Source organism: Betta splendens, chromosome 13, assembly GCF_900634795.4.
Source record: "Betta splendens chromosome 13, fBetSpl5.4, whole genome shotgun sequence".
Classification (NCBI taxonomy): domain Eukaryota; kingdom Metazoa; phylum Chordata; class Actinopteri; order Anabantiformes; family Osphronemidae; genus Betta; species Betta splendens.
The window spans coordinates 8600117-8626000 of record NC_040893.2 but is presented as its reverse complement, the minus strand read 5'-3'; the positions used below and the strand labels follow the sequence as shown (position 1 = coordinate 8626000).

The window sequence follows — 25884 nt, the reverse complement described above, 5'->3', positions numbered from 1 at the left end:
CACGAGGAGAAGGAGAGACAGAACGCACCTTTATATCATCCCTGGATGATTTGAAAGCCTGAGGAACAAAGGAATCACTCTCGATGGCCTCAATGTCCTTTATCCTTCGCACTTGTTCCTCCAGAGAAGTTCCCTCTGAAACACGTTAGACAGAGGGGAGACTATGAACAAAAGCACAGGCACAAGAACACTACACGCACACACACGGAGGGTCAGCTGCTGCAGGGTCCACTTGGACTGGGCTTAGCTGATTGTATGTTACCTGTCTGTATAATGCTCTCCGACACTTACTACATAACATATCGGCTATTCCTCTATTTTAATCTCCCGTGAAAACGGCTCCTGCTTTGCCAAGGGCACAGACGAGCAACCAAAGGCAGGTAGAAAAAACACTAACTAGATAATAGCCAGACAGTGAATTACACTCACATAATGCATTCTAAAATAATCAAAAACATGAACACAAACTCACTGCAATAGAATTTCATTATGGAGACTAAATATGATTAGGTTTCGTGCAGTTTTCATGTATCAGAAAGTATTTCGCTCTGGGTTGCCCAATCAAACAAAGAGACAGAAAGGGTTTCCGGTAAATTAGTTTTGGATATAAACACATCAAGATTCTGCATATCAGATAATAAATCATTTCAAGAATTCAAGAGCAGTCCTCAGAGCGTAGGAGGGCAAAAATAGGTGTGCCAGGAAAGTTAGCAACAGGGGGAAAAAAAGGAAAGTCTGAATGCTCCCATTATTCTCTGGCTGTCAATCTTTCCACTGATCAGTCAATATTCATCCCTTTCTCCCTCATCCATCCGTCCTCTCCTGCACTCTCCCATCTCTCGATCTGTCAATCCAGCAGACAGCCATGTTTCTCTGCTCCACTGATGTAGGCTGTGTCATGAAAGCAAGCGCGCGCACGCACGCACGCACGCACGCACGCACGCACACAGTTTATGTGTTTGCAAACTTACGTACTTTGCAGTCATACTCATGGATATGTGGACTAATCTGAACATGGGCTATACCACACACACACACACACACACACACACACACACACACACACACACACACACACACACACACACACACACACACACACACACACACACACACACACACACACACACACACACACACACACACACACACACACGGCGCTAATAGTGGAAAATAATTCAGTCCATTAGTGGCTACAGAGAAGGTGTCACAACAAATCTTCATGGCATTGGTGTTTAATGAATAAATGAATATTTGTTTCGGCTTTTATAGCGACGCATCACATGCTATATTAAGCTCACGCGCACGCACACACACACACAACCCATTATAGTTCACAATAGCACTCGAACGCGCTCCGTTTTGATGTAAATGCGCTGCAGAACGGGACAACTGAGTGACGCGCAGAATTAAGCCGACCAATATGACAGACTATCAGCTTGTCATCCGGTGCCGGAAGATGTGAGCAAAGATGCATCACAGCCGCAGCTCCAAAAATAGTCATTACCTTGACTGGGCTGCAAGATGAAGTCTGAACACTCGCCCAATATCCTCCGCGAGACTGTGGCCTGTCCTTCACACCACTATCACCATCACGCCGCACGGCTCCGTGTTCTCATGAAAACCAATAGCCGGGACTGGCTGATAATTAATTCAGCACAATTCATTTACTTGTCTAATTACACCTTCTCTGTTGGGCTTTGAACATTGGACACTCTACATAAAGTCCTACCACACAAACCAGCACACGTCCACGTACCCCCCCCCCCTCCTCCCATATCTGCTAGCATCTCCTTGGCAGGCCCGTCTGTTCCCGGGGTTGTCCGCGTGTGCCGCAGGAATCCATTAAGACCTCAGACTTTTTGACAAACACATTATTGGTAGATAAAATGACTTCCATATGCTGTTTGTCAGATGTCAACAGGAAAAGATATGTATTTCATGAGAAAATCAAAAATAATGGACTCTGAGTGCGGGTGTAGCAGGCTCAGAAAGAGACAAAAATCAATACTCGAGCTGGGCGAGCGCACTCTGCAGCTCCGAGAGGTCAAAGTTGATATTTAATATTGACACATTATCTGGCAAATTAATTTAACAGGTCGACTCAATTGTCACGACATTATGGAGCGCGTCTCGGTCAGTGATGAGAGGAGGATAGAGTGAAAGTCTAAATAAAGGAAGCCGAACGCGATATACTGGAACTTCAATAAAAGACTTATAAACAGCGGGCACTGCTGTAAATCTGATAACGGCTGAGCATCGTATGTCATCGTCCACATTCACAGCTCGCCTGCGCTCGTGTCACGACGGCCAGAGTCAGAAAACTCACTCGCCGTTTCATTATTGAAATTAGTCGGACAGACAGCGGCGAGGACGAGTGGCTCTGGATCAATACGCTATTGTTCTCTCTAAATAGCAGTTTGTCCACTTCATTGATTACGACCTGACGACGGGGAGAGAAAATCAAAGCAGCCAATGGAAGCTCATCTTCTTCAGCCGTGAAGCGCCGGTTGCGCCGCCCTGCCAGAAGAGGGCGCTGTTTAACAAGACATGCCTGTCTGGACCACGGGCCTCCAGCTCCAGCCTTTGTAAGCCCGACTTTGGTCTACAGTTTGTCAATCAAGAGCAGCCGAGTTGAATATATCGCTGCTGCTGATTAATTCCAGTAATTGAGTGCACCGGCGTGCCAACTAAATTACCGCAGCACTTCTTGTTGTTGTGTGTGTGTGTGGGGGAGCGGAAATATATAAAAAGCAAACTAACTGCTTGTTTTATTGAGGTCTAGCAAATTGTGGCAAATCTTTGACGGCGTTTTAGAATTTCACGGCCAGCGCAGAGCTCGAAGGGATTTAATGAATGCATTAAAAATGGAGCTCGCTGGAAAGAACGGGCGAACTGTGATGCAGCGCATGCAGAGGCTGGTGTGACTTCACCACAGCTCAGAACAAGGACCACAATCAGGAGGCAGCGTGGCGCCTCCCCTTTTAATTTGCCCAGTTTAATCAAATAATATACTTTTACTCTGTTTGATAAAGAAAATCATTAAGCTCCATAAAAAGCGAATTGTCTCCGAATCTCGGTCGCAGTCTTTCATTTGTTGGAGTCGATGGGCGTTTAGCGGAGTTTGTAAGTCACGCTTGCACAGTAACGTCTGTGTTTCCCAGGTCTGCTCGACGTTCACTCCCCTCTTCTACTCCCCCGCCTCCCCCCCAGCTCTCTCCCTGCACCGCAGCAAAGATGTGTAATTCAACGCTCAATTTAGGCCCATCTCAGTGGAGATTTTTTTGCCTGCTAATTGATAGAAATTAAGCCATTAATCAAGCCACTAGCCATCATTCAACCCAGGGAAGATGAATACAAACTTTCATAATAACCACCTTCCCCATTTTAGCCCTCATTAGCATTAATTTTTAATGTAATTATGCTATTCTTTTACACTGAGCTCATAAATTACTGCTCTTTTGTTGCTGGCTGGCCTTGTAAAATCCAAAGTAATGCTTTGTAGTCTGATCTTTAAGGCAATTACTGGCTTCTTCACTCTTTTATCTCCCTGCATTTCCAATAACCTGCTCTCTAATGATTTATCTCCGTTGTATGCCCCCTCCCCATCCCCGCTCTGCCTCTCTCTCCACCGGCGGCCAACTGCCCCGCTGCCAGCCTCCGCCTCCGATCCCCATCCGCCCACATTCTCCCCATCTCTTCACAACAGCCCCAGACGCATCAGGGATGCTCGCAAACGCAGGCGCGGATGCCTCCACCAACTTCCTCTAACAACATTAACACATGTGTCTGAGTGTGTGTGTGCGTGCGCAGTAATTTTGTTTAGCATCTCCTTTAGTCATTTTCCAGCTTGCCACTCATTAGTGTATATTCAGCATTGGCGACAGCGCCTGGGGAACGCCAAGGTAAGAGCCCGGCGCTGCATCTCGCTGCCTTTCTCCAGCCTGGTCTCCTGTGGGTCTTACCTGTAGGCTAGCTGCTCTTGTTTATGTAACCCCTGAGCTGAGTGAACACACACACACGCACGTACGCACGCACGCAGGCAGGCACGCACTCGCGGAGCTCGGCATCAAACAGCTGAGCTGGGCTTAGCGGGGCCGTGCGCTAGGAGCGATGGAGCGGCTCCAGACGGGCCACAGCATCCTGGCTGCATCAAAGTCCTCGCTGTAGCGTTCTCCGGGCCTAAACAACAGACTGCTGCCGAGCACGCCTGGGAAACGGACTGACCAACTACAGGAAGGAAATGGCACCGCACTGTAGGTCACTTATTAAACAATGACTGATGAGATTTCATTATCAGCAATAACTGACTCTCTGTGAGACATCTTGCTTTAAGGACTTCTATTGGACAAAGAAAGAAAGAAAACATGTTTGTGTGTCTGTTTGTTGCCTGGACACATTGCTACTGGTTAGTTTCATCCCATCATACTTAGGCCCCAATCCAAGGATCTACACCAGTGGCACACTTCAGTGAAGCGAAGCTAGAGAGCCAACTTCTTTTATTAAAAAGGTGTCTGGTGCTGGCCTTGCTGTGGTAATACTTTTAGACCGTATTGATCAGGAGCTGCTGACAGGTTCTGATGTTAGCCCTGGAAATGCATCAAGTGGCTAATGAGCAGCTATTAGGGCCATCGATTTGCTGATTTCAGTTGATAGCTAGCAGGACAAAGCTGCGCATCAATATTAGCATAACTAATACCCTGCAGCCTAAGGCATTGAAAAATGAGACCGCACAAAGTGGGGGTGACAGGGAAAAAAAGAGAAACGCATTCAGGAAGCGAAGGAGGAGAGGGAGGAAATGAATAGACAAGCGAATGTGGGAACCCAGAGGTACGAGGAAGAGGGCAAACACCTGGACTGGCGAAAACGATCCGAAGCCAAGAAAAGCAGAACTAATGTGAACTTGCTCTCGTCACGTGTGTAAACCCGAACGTTCTGTGTGAGACAGAGTCAGCGCCACCAACAACAGCGTTGCCTCACGGGTCACACAGAATGGAGGTTCTGACGGGCTGCGCCAGGCGTCCCGTGTATGGGCCGCTCCCACATGACCACACACACATACACAGAGTTACACACAACCCTCATCACCCCAAAACCTGCTATAGGAGCACCAACGCCTCAGCTTATGAACAATAACACATAAGACCCTACATTAATAAAGCAGCCGTGCACATTATCTGACCTTTGCATATGCGGCGTGTGATGTGTTTATGCGGTATCTATTTGGCATCAGGAAATGAAGCAGCAGCTGGTAACTCGGGTGTCTCCTGCACACAGTCCTTCGGTGCGATAGCGATCTCCCACTCTCGAGTCAATAAAGGTCTGAATGATGAATTAAAGACCCAAACAAGGCGCTAATGACAGGATGACACGCCAGCCACGCGCCGCTATCTCCTCCCACATCTCTGCGCTCTCCATGCACCTCTGTCCTGCCAGTCAAGCCCATTGTGCTCCTGTCCTCCCAGGCCTCTCCCCAGCTGACCCCAGTGGAACCAGCCTACATTATTCTCACCCTTTGCACCGAAGGACGCGCTACCACGATTACGTGGACGCATTTGATCACTTTTGTCTGCACCTGTAATAGAATCACGGGGGGGGGGGGGACCAGCGGTTTGGCCTCGGTCTGTCCGAGCATCCGCCATGGATAGTATCTGAGGCCGCTGGCTGTGTACGCCAGAAATCGCCATGCATGTAATTGTTTGATTCTGCAATCATAACTGCACTGATTGAGCGAAAGCATTTCTGCGGAATATGTTTGGTGCATGTGTGTCATGCAAACCTCAGACGTGACTTATGAGACTTTGATGAGATGAATTTTAGGGAAAGCGATACAACACACGCGGCCCAGTATTTACTTGCAACTGGCTCTGACCGTGAATTTGCCATTTATGAGGGCTGACATGTTTACTGATGCCTTGTTGATACTGTACCTATCACGATCATGGGAATAAATATGCAGTCATTTTCAAAAACAAAAGTCTATCTTTCAGTAAACTAGTTCATGCAAAGTTTAAAGACATACTGTAAATCAGATATTTAACTGAAATCGTAGCTAAGGCCTGAACGCTCCTACTGACCTGACGTCAAGAGGCTGACTGCAAACATTAGGGTCTAAGTAAAACCAGGTGATTGTGTTTCTCTCTGCTCAGTTGTGCGTGCGTGCATGCGTGTGTGTGTGTGAGACAGGGGAAGAGAGCGGCGTGAGTGTTTGCCGATGTCCTGGGTCTGGGCAGCGTCACGGAGTCCCATTAAACTGCAACGCTTTCACAGGCTGAGTGGTGAGATCTTCAAGATCACAACTTTCTCTGTCCACAGGCATGAAAGGCACTGCCAGCACTTTTCATTAAATTCAGTGTTCTAGTGTTTTAGCAAATTACCAAAAGGGATCATGTTTATTTGTATTTATTTAATTTACTAGTAATTTACTTGCCACTAGAGTAGTTAGGATCATCATTGGCATGTTTTTATGTGGATACTTATTACTAATTAAATACTTCTAATTATACAAATGTTAATATTAAACAGTTTGCAGAAACCTTAAATGTCCTCATATGGCTCACCAACCAATCACCTGTCTGAGACTCCAGATGCTCTTTATTAAGCACAGTGGTGTTTTACTGTGATTAGAATATAGAGTCCTGCCCTTTACCAGAAATAACAAGCATTTGACTGCATTAGGCTCAGCACGTGTGTGTGTGTGTGTGTGTGTGTGTGTGTGTGTGTGTGTGTGTGTGTGTGTGTGTGGAAAGGGAAAAACTGCAGCGGTCTCCATTTTTCGATCCCAGGCTTGTCAGCAGCTCTTTTATGAACAACTCTATAATTAGAGAAAACACCAAGCAACTAATTACTTAATTGGAGAAAGCTCTTTAAAATGAAAATGATGTAATCTGAATCCAGGAAACGGGCTCAAGTTTCACGCGCACTATCACATGAACCTCAACACACAAGCAGACACGCGCACCTTGTGACCTACAGTCGTCTTGACGTGAAGCCATCAAGCAGCCAACTCTTTCCCCTTAGTTGGGCTGTAATTGATTCTCTCTTTCGGTCGGTGAGCTCCTGACAGGGCATGTGTGTGTGTGTGTGTGTGTGTGTGTGTGTGTGCGTGCGTGCGTGCGTGTGTGTGTGTGTGTGTGTGCTGGCAGAAAAGGAGAAAGGACAGGGCCAGAATGACTCCTGTTTGTGTGGCCAGTTACAAACTATATTAGTAAAGGTCAGGGCCATGTGTGGATGTGTGCGAGTGTGTCTGAGTAGTAATTAATTAGGCAAATGCCCTCCACGTAGTCATCGTCTAACCTCAGTTGTACACTATTAACCTTGGCACGGTGTGATACATTAGACTCTGTTCTTCTGGTGCATTTCCACTTATTGAAGGGAAACATGCCCAAGAAATAGCCTAACAAAAACAGCATAACAAAACTGGAGTGTTACATAAAACCCAATGTCTCCCACATTCTCCTGACACCAACCGACCTTGCGCCAAACTTGCACCTGAAGCGCAGAAATAAGGACGCGTGAGCTATGTGCGATGTGTGATCCACGTCTGAACGGACTCAGGCAGCTAATCCCAGAGTGCTCCTTACTTTGGGGGAATGCTTTGCTCACACTAACTGTACCAGTGACAGTGAATTGTAAGTCTTGATCCTGACTTGTTTTTCTGTTTGCAAGTTAACATATAAAATAATACACAGATAGCAATTTGTCAAGAACAGTTGATTAAAACATGTCCTGTAGCAAACAGGCTTTTATAAACCAAGGTTTTTAATCAATAATAATAATTTTAAAAAATTGCATTTAGCATCTAATATTCGGCAAATCTGCCCGATGACAGACGGATCCCAAAACTAAACAGATGCACGGGAAATCTGGAAACTGTATCAGCCTGGTGAGTCAACGTAAGGTTAGCGGCTGAATGTACATCGGTCCAGTGGCAGCGGGTTAATTGATAAGGGTGACCCACGGAACGATTACCAATCACGGAGGGTAAAAGGTTGCTGTCAATCATCCGTCCACTTGACCCGAATGAAAACTGCCTGCAAGCTTGCATAGTCAATTCCTGTGTAATCTAGCCCATGGCAGAGATAGCTGCGCTGCTATCGTGTCAAACATGTCATTCCATAGATTCATGTATAGAAATTATGAAGCTACAGGCTCCGCAGCTGCAGCAGTGACAGCCAGACTGGGGAGCATCCTATTACCTCAGGACAACAACGGGTCACGCAGGGTTAGCAGAATTCAGCATTCGCCTACATTCATTCCGGGGACCTGCAGCTCCTGGGACGGGAGGTCACCTAATCACCTTAGCGGGCCGTCTCCGGGGGAGGGAAGGTGAAGCAGGAGGCAGGGGGAAAAAATCAACTTTAAATTTGCCGTGATGAAAAATCAATAAAGCAGTAATTGCTTGGCTTATCACCGTGCAATGAAACAAATTGAGAGGAAGAGGAAGGCGACGAGAGGGCTGGCGTCCACGCCGCATGCTGGGGCTTTCTGGCTGCAACGCGTGAAGCTGAGCATAGCGCGGCAGAGAGAGAGAGAGGGGAGGGGGGGCGATGGAGGGGAGAGGAGTTTGGGCTTCAGTGGGCCAAGACAGGGAAAAAAGGTCTCCTCGTGATAATTAAATCTTCTCACACTGATTTTCTGCCAAATTTATTTCCCCGGGGACCATAACTCTGATTCAGTGCTTACAAGCCCTGCATAACTAATCATTTCAATGTGGGGGGAACCACAGACCTGAATGAACAGGGAGGAGAGAGGAGAAAATAAAGAGAGCGATGGCGCGGCTGAATCTGTGGCACTATTCATCTTCAAATCAATCACTAAATAGGCAGGCGAAAAAAAAAAGAACAATTGTAGAGCGTTGGGTTTGAAGCGGGCTTAAAGTCGTAGGTGTGATTCTTTGTCAGCGTGCTCTCGTTTACACTTTTTTATTTTTTTCTGCAGGGCTAAGTGACAGAACACCTCCTTTAATTCCGCCAGCAAATGGAGCTCGTGAAGCCAGTGAAATGTTGGTTCAATACTCCTCTGACTGTTCCTGGCGTGATTGTGTTGAACATAATAACACAACAAATAAGGCCATTTATCTGAAGTAACGACAGGAGATGAGGCTAACTCCGCTAATCAATAGAAAATCAATACAAAGCAGATTTTCTTACATCAAAATCACTGAGACGGAGCTTCCTTCAGTTCAGAGTGCACAGGAGCAATACAGCGCGTCCCCCGAGTCCTACGGCAGCTCATATAACCAGCGGTTTAAAAAAAAGCACACCGCTGTGCGTGAGTGAGGATGCTGGGAACTATAACCACAGCCGGGCACCGTTCACGCGCTCTGCTTATTCGTGTCTTAGCTAATGCGATGGGATCACAGACGCCACATCGCCCGTGTTTACCAGCGGACGACTTTCAGCGCCCGTCCTTCACGGCGGCGGCGGCGGCCGCGTCGTGGCCCCGGTAATTAAAACATTTAAAGCAGAGCCAGCCCCCCTGTGCTCCCGGGGTGTGATGTGGGGGTCACGCGCCTGTAGATTCTAATTTGCGCGCCATTTGTATTCATGACAGGCGCGCGCTAAATATTTAACAGCAGCCCGGCAGGAGTTTTGTATTGTTAGGCTTTCCAGGTCAAATAATTTGATTTCAAGGCAGATTACATTAAGCGTCAATGTCCAAGCCACCACTCTCACTTGCCTCTCATTTCCTGCCTTTTATTACAGCTGCGATAGGCCACAACTGAAGGGATATGGCTTTGGATTATACAAGAGCTTGTTATCCACGGATTAGTTATTATTTTCAATTAGAAAAGGGATCACACCATTTATTACAGACGCGCACTCCCGCCCCCGTATCGCCGGCACACACTTGCATGCAAAGCGGAAATTTTCGCTGACTGACAAATTGTTCGGCGGCGCACGTAATAACTCACAACAAGAGAAATATCGTCTCGCGCGAATGACACGGACGAGCGTGCGCACGCGGCCCTGGTGATATTTCACTTGGATAGACTTATCATCCTATTTAAGACGCGACTTTCCTTTTTGTTAAATGTTGAACAGGTTAGACAGAAAAAAAACACATCCAGACCTATTTTTCCCTGCTGGAGCCGAGCCCCGCGGTGATTGACAACAGAGCTAGTTAAACGGTGATGAGGCTTTAATGGATGCTAGGTCGAGGGACTCTTGGGGGAGGGGGGGGGGGGGGGGGGGGGGGGGGGTGAGTCGGAAGGAGCCTGTGGCTGAATATTTAATAGTCATATAATTCTTGAACACAGATGCACACAGACAGGTACACACCCAACCCGTGACCTGTCCTACACACTGTGTAATTAGGGAAACAGTCCTTTCGTTTAACTGCTGAAAGAGCAAACGGTGGGCATATACTCCCGTAATGATATGGGTTAAAGAGCTGTTATATGTCTCATTAAAATATATGATCTCCCAATCTGGAGGTGGTTTGAGGCCGGAACGCCACCGGCTGCTGCCGACCGGCGTCTGATTCGCATCGGCGCGATTCTGTCGCATGTGTGACGAACTGAGACGTGGGGCTATAATATATTTAGACATTAAATACGGGACGTAAAGAATAGAAGGTACCATGAGTTGTTAATAAAGCCCGCAAACGGGTTCAGGGGTGAAACGCAAGCAGCTTCCACCAACAGGCAGAAGCGGAGGAGGGAGTTTAGGCCACTCGATGCGTTCGGCTCATTGTCCGAAATTCATTATTACCACACGTGATCACTCCTCTGCACCGCCGGGAGTGGAGCGCCAGCCGACGACGCGGCCACGCAAACAGCCGCTGCGTCTTATTATAGCTGGACGCAGTATGGAAACTCCTCCGGGGGGCGCGCAAACCGCATCTCGCCGCTTTAATAGCCTAAACAAGGCATCCAGCTAACAAAGGAAGCAGCCTCCCCTCTCGTCCTCGCAGCCTTTCATTTCTCATGTTTCCTTTTTCAAGCGCTAGCATCATCTGGCTGCCCTTAACCAGAGAGCCAAACACTTCTTTTAAGTGGAGACTACTTTGTTAACTGATGACCACAGGGCCAGTTATTGATCCTCGCTCCCTTCTCTCTCAGTGAAGCCTGCTGATAAAAACCCCTCTCTTCTCGCAGGGCTTCGCGCTGTGCAGCTACAACAATAACTTGCATATCATAGGATCCACATGAATCGGTTCTCGGCGGTTTCGATTAGGGCTAAACTAACTCAAACGCATCGCCGGTCTAGGATGTGAGTCTATTTATGAACGGAGAGTGTAGGTGGTAGTGTTCTTCACTTCTACCCTTCATTCTGTTGAAAGGCGCTCTCATTTTCGGTTCACGCTTAAACTCTGCAGCTGTGTGGACCTCTAGGAGGTCCTGCGGGGGAACAGGGGACCCCCGGTGATCCGGCGGGCAGCGGCGGTGGAACCACCTCCTCCGGTGCAGGACCAGAACGGCGCCGGCCGCCTCTGCTCACGCGTACGCAGGCGTCGGTGACAGGGCCGAGTCAGTGAAGGGGTCGTCCTTGAAGGCAGCACCTGCACAGCATGCAGCGCCGCTCCACAATCAGACAACAGCACCCGACTTCACACACAGCGCTCGGCTGGAGTTGAGCCTTTGAGCAAAGGGGAGAGAGAGTCAAGTGATTTTTAGAAAAAAGGAGACAACAGTGCGGCGTGAACTTAAGGAAGCCGTTTGACTGGGCGCCGCGTTCCACTGCCCTGAGCGCAGCACTTAGTCACCACTTTGGCAATGATTCCACACGGAGAAGCGAAAGGTGGGAGCAGGGAAGGAGTAAGAAAGAGAGAGGCGCAAGTGGTTGATGAGGACAAATGGTGGTGGGAAGAAAGATAGTACGCGAGACGGGAAGTAGGAGGAGGGAAGAGAAAGAGGAGGCTGGAAGAGCCGGAGCGCTGGAGCCGAGGAAAATGTAGAATATGAGCGAAGACAAGCAATTCTACCCAGAGTGGGGACCAAAGCAGGAGCGCCGGGCTAATTAGTTTCCGATGGCCGGACTTTCATTTGGCTGAAAGGTCAGCTAACTTTAAAGGTCACGCCGACACGCCCGCTAAACACAAAAAGGAGGAGAGGCCGAGCGGAGCGATGGCGACGCGCTCGCACCGGAGCAAATCACACCGCTGCACGCGCCGGCGTGCGCATGAGCATAAACACGCACACAGTAATTGGTGGCGGCGCGTTTAAGACTTCCCGTTTCTATCACGCTCGGGTCAGAAGTGGAACCGGGGTCATTACTCTATCTAAGGACTAACGCACCCACTGCAAATTACCCTTGACTTGATTCCAGTGGTTATTTAAGAAAATCTGTGTGTGTGTGTGTGTGTGTGTGTGTGTGTGTGTGTGTGTGTTGGGAGTTACTGCTGCGACGCTCAGCACATCTCTAGTATCTACCGTGCGTCTTCATGTAGATTACAGCCGTGTTCATACAAACGGTAAAATGATTGTTGCTTCAGGTCCAAGCAGATGTTCAGATGTTGCTGTGAATGTCTTAATGGAAACATATTAGATGTGTGACGTCAGCGAGGGGGCGGGTAACTGGGGTGGGACATGTTGCACTCATGCTGCTATGGAACGTCTCTGGCCTTGTTGTGTGCGTGCTGATTTAAACATGCATCATGTCCTTCACCTTAAAAAACATCAAGATTCCTCCATATGTCCATTAACGACAGACTGACCTTCTTCCAGTTTCTTCCGCGCCTCCTCTTCTCTTTTGGCAACTTTGGCCTTCAGCACCTCGTCCGTCTTGGCTGGAAGGACAAAGAGCAAACACCGTTAGCTCGACCGGGGCTTTATTGGGTAAATGTAAAGACAAGACACAGTGTTAAACGTGGGTTTCATGGAATCCACTGCTCAGAATAAAACGTGACCAGAGGACAGTCAGGAGCGGAGATCAATGGGAGTGAATCACGCCGCCTTCTCCTTTGCCCACCAGGCAGCACCTCGCTCTGCGATGCCTTCATGGCCCCCGTGAAAGTCAGCGCGTCTTCCTGAGAGGTGTTTATCGTCTCGGCATAATGAAAAGCTTAAGAGAAAGTGAGGCGGCGGGAGTAAACACTCGTCAGGGCATTTTAAGCATCTCTCATCACCAGCCGCGGCGCCTGAGCTGCCTTCTCCTCCGCCTTTCCCCTCGAATAATCAAGATGTTAAGCCACATTAAAAAATATAATGCCGTGTATGGCAGGACTATCAATACTGCCTCTAAATTAATTACATTTCCGTTGCGGCGCATCATTTATTTCGCAGCGTTAGGGCCTCGGCGGAGCCATTCGCCTTTATTGCTATCTCACTTGGTTGATGAGTGAGCTATGTAAAATTGAGTCTCCAATATCATTACACTTAATGAGTTTAAACTTTGAGGAGAAAAAAGGGGAGGGAGGGAGAAACAGAAGACGGGGCGAGCGGGGAAGGGGGAGGAACGGGAGGAGCGCGCGGCGCCGTTTTGGGGGAAAGTTAATGCAATCCAACAGTGGGTGGAAGTGTTTGTGCGCGCGCGCAGAGTGTTTGCGTTCGGGCACAGCTGTGGGTGTCCAAATGCGCTTCCTCGCGCCACTTGAGACGGCCGCGTGTGCGTGCGCTAATTTGCACCGCGAGCAGGTTGTGTCGCGCGGGAGACGCGGACGCGGGTCGCGCGAGCCTCCCGGTGACGACGCCGCCGCCGCCGCCGCCGGGTTTGTTCGGTAATTGGCGTAGACAAAGGAGCCGTCACGCCGCTGTTCCGGCTGGTTAAGTTAAGGTTCCGCGTCTTTAGCAACAATGACTTTACACGGATGAGTGAACCTTCGTCTACCGCCCTCCGCTCGTGCGCGCGCGCACATGTTTGCGCGCGGGAGCCTGTCTATGCAATCCTGCAGCCAACACGGTTAGAATTCAGTAACTTTATGTGTGTGCCTTTATCAAAAACCAAACCATGGGCTACGCCGGCCTCGGATTCTTCCTCAGCTGCGTTCATGTGTTTTTTTTTGTCTTGTTTGTATGCACTTGTCTTGCGAGCACGAGTGTGTGCGTTTGCGCGCGAGAGACCTGCTCTGTTCCTCGGCTCCCGCTCCGCTCCGGGCAAGCGAGAGGCAGGTAGGAGACGGAGCAGCGGCGGAGCGGGGGGGAGAGACGGAGCACGGGGGGGGGAGAGACGGAGCACGGGGGGGGGGGGGAGGCCGCGTAGGAAAAGAGGAGGAACCAGACCAAACGAGCAGAACGAAAGAGGAGAAGCAGGAGCGCGCGCGCAAACAACAGGAACCGCTTGTCACCTCTTTCTGTTTGCCTGTTTATCCTCCCCCCCTCCCCCCCTCCCCCACAGGTTCTCTCATCCTCGCTCCTCTCTCCTCGTGTTTTGCCCTCTCCCTGTTTTCATGCCTTCTCCTCCCTCTCCTCGCCCGTCTCTCCAGTACACTGTGCCTGGGGGCGATAACAGCAAATCAAACTGTTTATCCATCTCTCATCAGCGCCGCCTCACGGGGCTGCTGCCCCCTCAAAACAATGAAAGGAGGCCCGAGCGCCGAGCCAGGGATGCGATTTAATTACATCAATAAGGAGGCTCTGCTTTACGCCGAGATAAAGCGCGCACACACAAACACACACACAAAAAAAACACACACTACAGCAAAACACTTTGCTGCACTATCATGAAAAGCCTGTTAACATTACAGCTGTAGGAAGCATGTACAGCGAGAGGACAGGCCTCTCAGGCGCATAGTGTCTGTGAAGAGGCTGCTTATTACAAGTATATTTCCCAGCAACTCGGAGGCTCCAGTTCATTGTAGCATAATTCCGCGACGGACTTTTATTAAGGCGGGTGATAAACGGCCGGGTGTTGAGGAGACGCGAGGCCCTTCGCTTCATTTGGACTCCGTTCGGAGGACGGGGCCGGCGGGGGGGGGGGGGGCCGTGATTGCGAGCGTAACTGCAGCGCGGGCCGCGTCGCGTCGCTCTGATGCCGCTGGGGGAGGTTTTACGCACGGCAGCGGCGAGGGAGATGGTCAGAGAGATGGAAGGAGGCCGAGTGGGAGGAGGCGGCACGCTGCCAGGACGCCTCTGCTTCCGCGCTTCCCGTCTCTCTCCTCCTCCCCCCGTTCTCTCCTCCTTCAACGTCCTCCCGCTCTCCTCTCTCTCTCCCCTTCCCCGTCCATTCTCCTCCCCTCCTCTCTCCTCCCCCCGTGTCCTCCTCCCTTGGCAGGATTAGCCGGGTCTCGTTAGAGGGGAAATGTAATAACGCTCCCACCAGGTGGAACCGGGCCCGCTCCATTATCAGTCAGGAGATGGATGGGCCGTGTAGGGCCGGCGGGGGCCATGAGCGCACGCAATTTAGATTCAATAAACTGGCAAAGCAAGACCCCCAATCTGATTTATCTCTTACACGCCGCCAATGCTTGCTGCTATGATGCTGATTCCCTATTACCGCTCGGAGAAGGACTATTCATTGGATGTAAGGCACGGCAGTCAAAGAGGCTCGTTGGGCCCCCGGGACGGCGGCAAAGCAGATACAGCAGAGGGTTAATACGTTTACACACAGATAAGCAATTAAATCTAAGGCCGGGGTGAGTTATAGAGTTATTAAAGAGGGATGGTGAGGGGCGGGTGGGGGGGGGGGGGGGGGTTATTTAACACAAGAGTGTGGTACAGTAGCTCGGGCCTTAGGCCTCTAAGAGTGGTGTAAGTGAGAGAGGCTGTCGTTGGGGAGAGTTGGCGAGGTGAGAGAACAGAGGAGCAGCCTGCCCACGTCGCTCGATACGCCGACTGCAGCACCGGCCTGAGAGCTCCACACAACATTATCCACTTAGTCTGTGCTTGGCGTGAGGTCATGAGAGAGCATATGCACGGATGCATGTGCTGGTGTGGGTTCATGCACAGGTATGCAGAGCGTGCGTGTGTGCGTGTGTGTGTGTGTGTGTGTGTGTGTGTGTGTGTGTGTGTGTGCGTGAGCTGCACTGGTGGTGGGTGTCGTCTCGTCAGGCCGCCAATCAAAGTGAATCTGAATGTCAGCGGGAGAGGAGGCGCGATAAATCAGCCTCACACCCAACGACAAACAGAATATTAGAGGCAGCGCCGCGCCATTGGAAAAATGTCCCTTCCAATAAGCCCGGCACTTTACAGCGAAGCCCGGCGGCCGGACCGCCAAACAACGCGGAATGCCGGGGAGACGGAGCAGAGCCGGAGAAGGAGTGAGACAGGCAGACAGACAGGCGGACGGACGGACGTGGAGGCGCGGTGACGGATAACGGCCCTGACAGGCAGCGCCTTGTTGAGACAAAGAGGCAGGAGAACACAGTGGAGCTGGAGGACAGACAGGCAGGAGCCCTCAGTGACAGGTAAGACAGACAGACAGACAGGCAGACAGACAGACACAAAGACAGACAGACAGATACAAAGACAGACACAAAGACAGACAGACAGGCACAAAGACAGACAGACAGGCAGACAGACACAAAGACAGACAGACAGGCAGACAGACAGACACAAAGACAGACAGGCAGACATCAAGACAGACAGACAGACAGGCAGACACAAAGACAGACAGACAGGCAGGCAGACACAAAGACAGACAGACAGATACAAAGACAGACACAAAGACAGACAGACAGGCACAAAGACAGACAGACAGGCAGACACAAAGACAGGCAGACAGACAGACAGACACAAAGACAGACAGACACAAAGACAGACAGACAGACACAGACAGAACCGCAAATCAATATATTGTTCAAGCATTAATATGGCTCAATTGTGTGTTTGACTACTTAGGCCAACAACACAATCATGTTTGTTCTTTACAGCGGTGCAACAGGAAAAACACGCCTATGGAAAGAAAGGTGAACGAGGCTGCGGTTCCAAACTGTACGCTTGATTATTCTCTATCTCACTGAAGGAGCTCAACAGAAAAGTGCATGAGGTTACATAAATCACAGCAGAGAAGTACCAGCGGCGGCCACTAGGTGGCAGAGCACGCAGACAACAAGTGGAGCCGGGCCTCGGCCTGATGTGAGCAGCGTGTGCTTTTGCGTGCGGGCGCCTCGCCGCGCGTTCACGGCGCTCGGACCTGCGTCCTGGCGGCGAAGGGGCCGACGTGACGGAGCGTCTGTGTGCACGCGTTGAAGCCGCACGCGAAACACCTGAACTTAAATGATCTTTACTGCAGGCCGCCCTCTGCATCTGTCATCGGGCTGATTTAACAGCCATGAAATATTTACCAACTAAACAATTAGAGAGAGATATCTTACAAAATCAATTAATTATTCATTGCCAATCGTCTCAAAAGCTTTTTTTTTTTTTTTTAATTCTGATGCCGGGGGGGTTGCATCAATTAGGGTTCCGTGCTGCTGTGTTGTGTGTTATGGGCGATTCAGGAGGGAACGAAGGAACCAGGAGGTGTTCCAGTGCTGCTTGCTGACTCAGGTGTGGCTCAGGGGAGCATGAAACACTCGACTGATCCCCACACCTCGCTACGCAGGAGCCGGTCCGTGACACATCTGGATCCTTCATCTCGGCGTGTCAAGGAATTATGCTTTCTTGCTTACACACACACACACACACACACACAGCGTCAGCGTCAAAAGGCAAAGCTCTGGAGTGGTGCTTATGCAACATTGGTTCTGTTCATTTTCAAGGCTGCTTCTCAGCTCGAGACACCCGTGCTCCACGCCCGTATTCTCAGTGCTCGCGCAGAGACTGCATGTGTCAAAGTGAAGCAGATCCAAAAGACAAACTGGAGCCCAGAGTTCATCTTCTTCACGTGAATCTATACGTCTCAGCAGGTCAAGCGTACAGTATGATCCCACAATCGAAGCCTTGAAGCCAAAACCAGATGCCCATGGTTATATAATTGAGGAATCTTAATTTTAAGATACGAAAACTATACACAAACAATTAACAATCTAATTAGTCAGCCAATATTCCGACCAGACTGAAATAATCAGCATCAACGTGTTCAGGAGATTAACTGTCAATGAATGTCGGCTGCAGCCCACAGTCGGCCGTGGCCAAGCACAGCTCCCTCTAGTTCGTTTGGTGGGTCCCACACTGCTGGCACCAGTCAGACCCTAGACTTTTAGCTGATTCAGCATTTTTAATTAGCACCAGTGAGAGAAGTCCACTTTTGACAACACCAGTGCCATTTGCAAACTCTTGGACACGAGGTCTGGGGGTTGAGAACCCACTCGATTTCCAGCAAATACACAAGACCCTCCCAGCACCGGGGTAATCACAAAACATGTGGATGACCTGCTCTTTAAACCTGGGGGCAACAGTGCATCCCATGACTCTGCAGTTGCCTCCTTGCAGTCAGGGGGATGCTGGACCTCGACCCGGGGCCAGAGAGGAAAATTGCTGAAGAGGTGGGGAGAGGCAGAGGCCTCAAGCAGTCAGGGAGATCAGAGCGGGAGCAACCTCTGGGGACCACGCACTGCTGTGGGCTGCACACACACACAAGCCCATAACACACACACACACACACACACACACACACACACACACACACACACACACACACACACACACACACACACACACACACACACACACACACACACACACACACACACACACACAAATGAATTACAACAAAGCCTTTGTGCTGCTGCCACCGGATCACACAAAGTTCAAGCACCAAACCTCATAATATCACATGTACAGTCTATCACAAATACGACGTTTATAGTAAACATCTACAAATGCACGTGAATCTGCCTTTAGGTAAATATAAAAGTTCTGTTATGGAACTTAACTGAGGTGCAGGGAGGAGCATAACAGAGGTCTTGAGAGGGCAATCAGACAAAATCTATAATGCAGGAATCACTCAGTGAAATATTAAGCATCCCGGGGCCTCTGAATGACATCTCACCCCCAACTTCAACCTTGTCATGTCTCCATGTGACACTGACTTTTCTTTATGTCGCTTCATTCCTATCCCCTTTAGGTTCTCTGTTGTCTCTGCCTCTAACCTTCAGTGCTTCTTTGCATGTTTTCAGTCCTTTAACCGCTCTACACACGTTACAAGGGAAAACCTTGCTTAATGAAAATGCTCTGTCCTCAACGGGAACCAGGACACACGTTTGCTGCTTTTCTACCGTTTCTGAAGGAGCTGAACTGAGGTCAGATGAGGAACTACAACAGAAGAACGGGAGTCTGAACATCCACCCTTCAAATTGGCCTTTACGGCACCAAACCACTGCCACCACACACCACGTCCCTGCCAGCTGCTGCTCCACTGGCTGTTGATTCCTGTCTCCGAGTGCTCATTAAAAATCAATTAAGCACCAGCTGCTTTGTTTCTGCTAGTTAGGGCAGACTTCTGATTCTTCAGCAAGGTGTTCCACTGGTCATAACATGTACATCTCCCGAACAGGATCGCACCTAACGCTTCATAATGAGGCTACTTATTAGCTACCACAAGTAATTATGGCCATAAAAGCAACAGTCTAAACAAAAACAGATCTTGCAGGATGAACGGTAAATTCACTCTTTCATGAGTGCAAAACAAAAATAGTCCATTAACTGTAGTCCCAATATGTCGTTTTGTAAGTGAGTGCATGTTTCAAATGATCATATGAAGCTGATATTGTAGTTTGTGTTCATGCATATGCCCGTGTGTGTGAGTGTGTGTGTGTTCATTTGCTCCAGTGTGAATCCACTTGAGCGTGCTGTTGAATGGTGGAGAAAAGCCTCCGGTTCCCCTGCTGAAAACCTGTTGGATGCCATTGTGGTGGTACACCACTGAGTGCGTGTAGCGGCGGCGCCGGCGCTGGTGGCAGAGGGGGTTAGGAGACTAAGTCCATCAGGACCCCCGCACATGAAAGCTAAACTGGAGCCGCTAATCGCGGCGCGGACACAAGAAGGTTCAGAAGGGCGGCCACTTAGAAAAGAAAGGCAGGAGAGCGGGGACGCTGGCAGCATCAATGGGGCTCAGCACAACTGACCACATTATAGGAACAAACACACACTGCAGAATAGACACACCAACTAGGTGGTCCAGCCTCAGTGCATGAGTGTTTGTGTGGAAGGAGATCATCATAACGGTTTGATTAATATATTATATTTCTGACAAAGTCTTTTGAGGCACAGCTCGACACCGGCAGCAATAGGTTCAAATGGAGTTTTCATTTCTTTTTTTTTTTCGTAGAGACAGAAAGCAACGAATGAATCCTCTGAGAAGTGGTCTTATTTGCTTTACTCCTAAAATACAGACGAGACGGCAAGGAAACATTCACAGCAAATCCTCAGAAACATAACATAATCCAACCCATTTTGCACTTCCAGTGGATGCAACACGTTTATACCAGTTTGTGCTCATTAACCGATAAAGAAAACACTGCAAAAGCAAAGGCCAAGACACAAAGTTCGCCAAAGTCTCTGTGGACCTTAGAGATTCAACCGTGACAAGAAATAGAAAAAATATAGGAGGAGTATTTTATTATTGCACATCTAAAGACAACTATTATAACACAAACCATCCACTGCTCAAATGGCCTTTACGACACCAGCTAATCAGAAATCATCAAGCTTTTGTCTTGAAGGGGCTAAGATGCTCAAGGAGCAAAAGGTGTGCAAGCAAAAATGCACTCAAGCAGCCTCAAAGTTGTATTTAGAGCCAACCTGGATTCTTTAATAAATAAAAGCATTTGTCATTCAATGGAGTCAAAATGATGATGATTTTGTTTTTACTGCGTGCGCTCTGATGCGCATAATCTGCTATTTGACTAATTTAAAAACCATTTCTACAGGTATTCGGGTTTATAAGGAACATAAGGAATAATTGAAGTAAAATGCATGAGAGCAGCGGTGGGCGCGCTGAGCGCGGCACGGGGACGGGGGAAGGACGGGGGAGGCTGCGGGAGGAGCAGGGGGCGGCGGGGGAGAGCGAGCGCGGGCGGGCGGGCGGTCGAACGACGGGCCTCCAAGGTGGCGCGCCGCCTTCCCCCTCTCCTCCTCCTCATCTCCTAATTCTTATTTTCATCACTTTGCTTAAAATATTGATAATCAATTAGCGCTACGTCTGTTTTGCTACAGAATCCGTGTCACGGTCTATCACTCTGTCAGAGCCAATTCGCCGCTCATTCAAAGTTCATTTTTCCTTGGCGGCTCTGTGCCTTTGGAGGAGTCATTACGCGGGGAACATAGCCTGGGGTGCAATCACCTATTCTCTTTCATTACTGGGGAGATGGAGAAGGTGAGAGAGATTATTAGAACTTTGGAATGATCACAAAGCTCCACACCGCCTGTCAGATCCCCCCTACGTGTAATTCATCTGGCCTCACTACCCCTACCCCTTCCTCCCCCCCCACCTCAGCCAGGGGTTTGGCCATAGACATTATTCATGAACATCTGCAGCGCGCTGAATATTCCACAGCCTCCGCCGTGATGAAAAGGGAGCTGCCCCTTTGACTTGAAAATTAACATGCCGGCACAGAGATTATGGATGCGCCGTTTCATTCCGAGCCGAGCTGGGCCAGGCTGAGGCTGGCTGAGCCCAGCCCGCGCCGGGCCGGGCCGGGGTGAGCGGGGGCAGGTGCACAAATGGCCCTTTGTAACGGCGCGGCGTCTGTTTCGCTGGGTAATGGGGGGGGGGGGGGGGGGGGGGACAGGCAGGTTATTAAAATTTTCAATGAAATTAATGAAAGTGACCGAAACCGCCACCGTCGCAGCTACAAACACACACAAATGAGACAGAGATGTGATATGGCTGCATCTGCGGCACACGTAGACCCTGTGCAGCCACTTCACACTCAAGCTGTATATATTATAATTATTTATATGTTATAATTATGAAAATAATTTCCTTTCAGTCCATAGTGGCAGCTCTATTTTAGGGGGTGGAGGTAAAAAACCACCTCAGTAAACACTGGGCCGCTCCCTCTAACCTGTTCCTCTCTCTGTCGTCTCCTGGGTGTCTCCACATGAAACAGAATAGACAGTCTTCCTCCCTCACACCAGGAGCTCTGCTGCTGGAGAGAAACCAGGCACCTTCTCCCCATCTTCCTTAGGCCCATGTTCCAAGCATGTCCTGTCTGTGACGTGCCTCACATTATATGTTTAAAATATACATATACCAGTGCACTATTTCACTCATTACTGCATCAATATGGTTGTTGATGAGATGACTTTATGTCAGTGAATGATGGCTCCTTGTTTGAAAGAGCAACTTGAAAGACTTAAAAAGATGATTTAAATTTTCTCCTTCATACCAACAACTCAACTGGGCCAAACTCTTCTCAAAGGAATGAACCGAAGATAAAGGTATACACAGGGTTACGATACCAAAAGATGCCGACTGCTCTGGGACATTCCTGGACCTGCAGCTGTGAATTATGGCATATTCATTTTTGTTATTTGGTGGTTTACATATTTGGAGTCACTGCAACTACTCTGCTCACAACAATCACATGTAATATGTATGCCGAACGCAGTACCGACATCACAAAGGATCACGAAGAAGGGAAGCGCTCAACTTGGCAGTCGAAAATCTGCCGTGTGTGATTTTAATTTCAGCTACTTAAAGTTTTGTTAGAAAACTTTTTTTTTTAAACTTCACTTTGGAGGATGAGTCCTTGGAGACGATCCTCAGAGGGCGACTTTACTGCCTCTAGGCTTTTTACACAGGTTAATCTCTGTGTAGTCGATTTGCAAGAAGATACTTCTTTGAAACAAATTTATTAGTCTTAATTTGATGTTAAAGAAAAATTAAGCGTCTTCAGGGTAATTACAAAATGCTTCATGTGTCACTGCACGTGCACAGTATGTCAAACTATTAACTACCCATGACTCTATAGCTTATGATGACTAGCCACGTCTCCAACTACGCTCAGCAAAGTTCGCCCCACAGTAATGAGTTAAAGCGCACACAAAGACAGAAAGAAGGAAGGTGAAAAAGAGAGCGAGGAATAAAAGCAGACAGACAAACTACAAAGAGAAGAAGAAGTTGGGAAAATAGACTTCAGTGCATGTGAAAAGCGGAGCCGTTGGCAGGTCCTGATAGGGGCTGGGGAAGGACTCTGCGCTGCCTCGCGTTGATTGTAAATGGCAGAGCAAGTTTACTCCGGCGGTGGGAGCCAAAATGGAGCCTGACAGCTTTGTCAGGGCGTTTGAGTGGCTCAGTGGCAGGGCAGGAATCGAGATGATTCTATCCCTTTCATCTCCAAATCGCCAGCGTACGCTCGCAAAACCTCCGTGGTAATAAAATAAAAAAAAAAAAAAAAAGTTTGGGGATGACAACACACTTGTCAAAATAGAACAGAGGAGGAAAAGAGGAGCAATGAATAAGGAAAAATGGCAGACCAAAAGCAGCGGACGAGGAGCCAACGTGTCAGAAGACGTTAGCGGAGTCTCCACTAAAGCAACTTTATTAATAACCCAGCGCTCACAGTGCTTCCACCTTCCGCCCGCTCTTTGTAAACCACTCCACCACATTCAGCTGCATCGCGGCCCACTCATGAGCGTGGCCTCCGCGCTTCCCAACTGCAGCCTCTGCTTAATTCCGGCCATCTTCGCGACCTTTGGCTCCATATGAAACCCCCGTCTATTACGGGCGCCGGCAGCCGCTCCCCGCGCACTCCAGGCCTATTTACCCGCTGGTTTTGTCTCATCCGCAGCCCTCGCTCCCTAAACTCTTTACTTTTCCGCGGGGAAGAGTCGGAGAGGAGGCAGGAGAGAATGCGGCGAGGAGCGTTTGAGAGGAGGGATTGACAGAATAAAGGGAGCTTTAGCAGCGCTGCTTTGTACTGTTACACTCCCATAGCTTTATCCCTCTGATCCCCTCTACCTCTATCTGCTCGTCGACTTTCTCCTTCTTCCTTTTTCAATTTGCAGGATTTGTTTGTGTGTGTCTGACAGCGAGGAGGACGAGGCATGAAACTCATCTTTATCCCGGTTTTGTTGCGCTCCCTCCTCCTTGACAATGCGTGTCAGTAATTAGCTGGCCGCTCCGCTTGCGAGCGCTCCGACGGCTGCGTTCATTTGCCAACTTTGGCCTTTTGTTCTTGCCACACAATGCCGCCCACTCGCCCTCGGTGTCTCTCTCTCCCTCGCTCTCCCCTCTGCTCCCCGCCTCACACCCACACAGGGCGTTACACAATCTATCCAAATGTGCTTCGCTTTAAAACCCCATTACTTAGCCCCTGTTGTTTTGTTCAACACAATTAAAAGAACAGGCCCTTCATGAGAATGCAGAGCCTCGCTGTGTCCTCCTCTTCCCTCTCTCCGGCTCGGCGTTGGCCGAGGAGTTACTGTGAACAGGCCAGCTTAGTTCCCCTAATTCCCTGGGTTTTGTTTGCATATAGGCTTAGTTTGGTTCCATTTGAAACTACTCAATGCCGTGCCTCATCCTCTAGCTGCAACCAGACCAGTGAGCAACTTTAAAGAGCGGCCAGCCAAATGGGACACGCACACACACACACGCACACACGCACACACGCACACACGCACACACGCACACACACACACACACACACACACACACACACACACACACACACACACACACACACACACACACTGAGGCTTGAAGAGCTTGACGAGGTTAGAGGCCACAAGCATTGTTATCTTTCTAAGTACTGACACACTTCAAAAGGGTTAAAAACTTGAAGGCTTCTTCTTTTGGTAATGACTACCTAGTCAGGCGTTGGCAGAGGGTCTAGTGTTAATTTCAAGGTCTGGCCTTCCTCCTTGAGATGAGCTACAGTTCAAACTGAAGCCAGGTAACTGAGGGCTACTGGCCAGTAACAAGCAAAGTCACTGCCGACAATGGAGATGTCTAAATTAGGATATTGCTCCTAATATTAACTCTAAATTAATAATAATTTAATCTATGCTACTGAATTATTGTAGTGTTTAAATTATTGTAAGAATTGAATATTAATATACAAACGTCTTTTAAACCTCCCCCTTTAAAACTGAAGACCGGCAAATTAATTTGTTCCTGACAGACTTCAGACAACTGATGATGCAACAATGTTGAGTTCTGATGCTGAAGTCAGTGACATATGTAATAAAAGCCCTCGTGGGTCATTCTTTGACAGACACAGTTTTCAAATGAAAGGCATGAGGCTCTGGGACTTTTACGGCCACCAGGAAACGGTTCCGCTGTGGTTGTGCGTCTGCCACAGCATAAGGGGAATTATTCAGGTCCACATTGCGTAATAGCGTGAAGAACGGCTTAAATGCAGCTCATTAACACTTACAATCAGACATCTGAGCTGCGTTTTCCCCCGTGGAGCATCGGCCCGACCAAAATTTATTAACAAAATTAATTCAATCAACCTCTGGCTCCCGCCAATTTTAATGCCGCTGCAATGTCCAACAGGCAGAGGCTCAGTGATGCCTCATTTAACACTCCTCAATGGCTGACAGGCCTGTGATGTGCTTATAAAACTAGGGGTTAACAGTATCTGAACATGAGCCAAGACAGCACGGACGTTTATTAATCACTGGACCTTTTGTAACCAGGACAACAGCCTGCTCACAATTCCTGCATAATCAGAATTGTGTAATTCAGAAAGTAATAAGTAATTCAGAAAACAACCTTCTAGGAGGAAAATCTCTCTCTCTCTCTCTCTCTCTCTCTCTCTCTCTCTCTCTCTCTCTCTCTCTCTCTCTCTCTATCTCTCTCTCTCTATATATATATATATATATATATATATATATATATATATATATATATATATATATATATATATATATATATATGGTTGATGAATTACTTCATGCATAGGAGCTGGAATTGTTTAGGGAATGATCTAGTTAGTATTATTATTATATTTAATAATTTATCTAAAGTTAGCTAAAGACCACAAAGCCTGGTTAGAAAAAAAGGTGTTTAAGCAAAAGAATAAAATTTCTTAATTTCTATAAAAACTGCACACTCGCCTGTTTGGGTTCCTATGTTCATGTAATGCTCTGCGTGAGCTGATGTTGAGCTC

The 25884-nt window shown here is 48.7% G+C and overlaps 1 protein-coding gene across 2 annotated transcripts in view; it reads right to left on the bottom strand.

Annotated features, from left to right (window-relative positions):
• The window catches only part of rsrc1 (arginine/serine-rich coiled-coil 1), an 86591-nt gene that overhangs the window by 3651 nt on the left and 57056 nt on the right, over positions 1-25884 (bottom strand). For both annotated transcript variants that reach the window (XM_029171127.3, XM_055514255.1), the window contains exons 7-8: positions 12661-12732; positions 29-135 (exon numbers count right to left, since the gene is read on the bottom strand). In XM_029171127.3, the coding sequence (XP_029026960.1) occupies positions 29-135; positions 12661-12732 (179 nt within the window). The remainder of the gene's footprint in view (positions 1-28; positions 136-12660; positions 12733-25884) is intronic.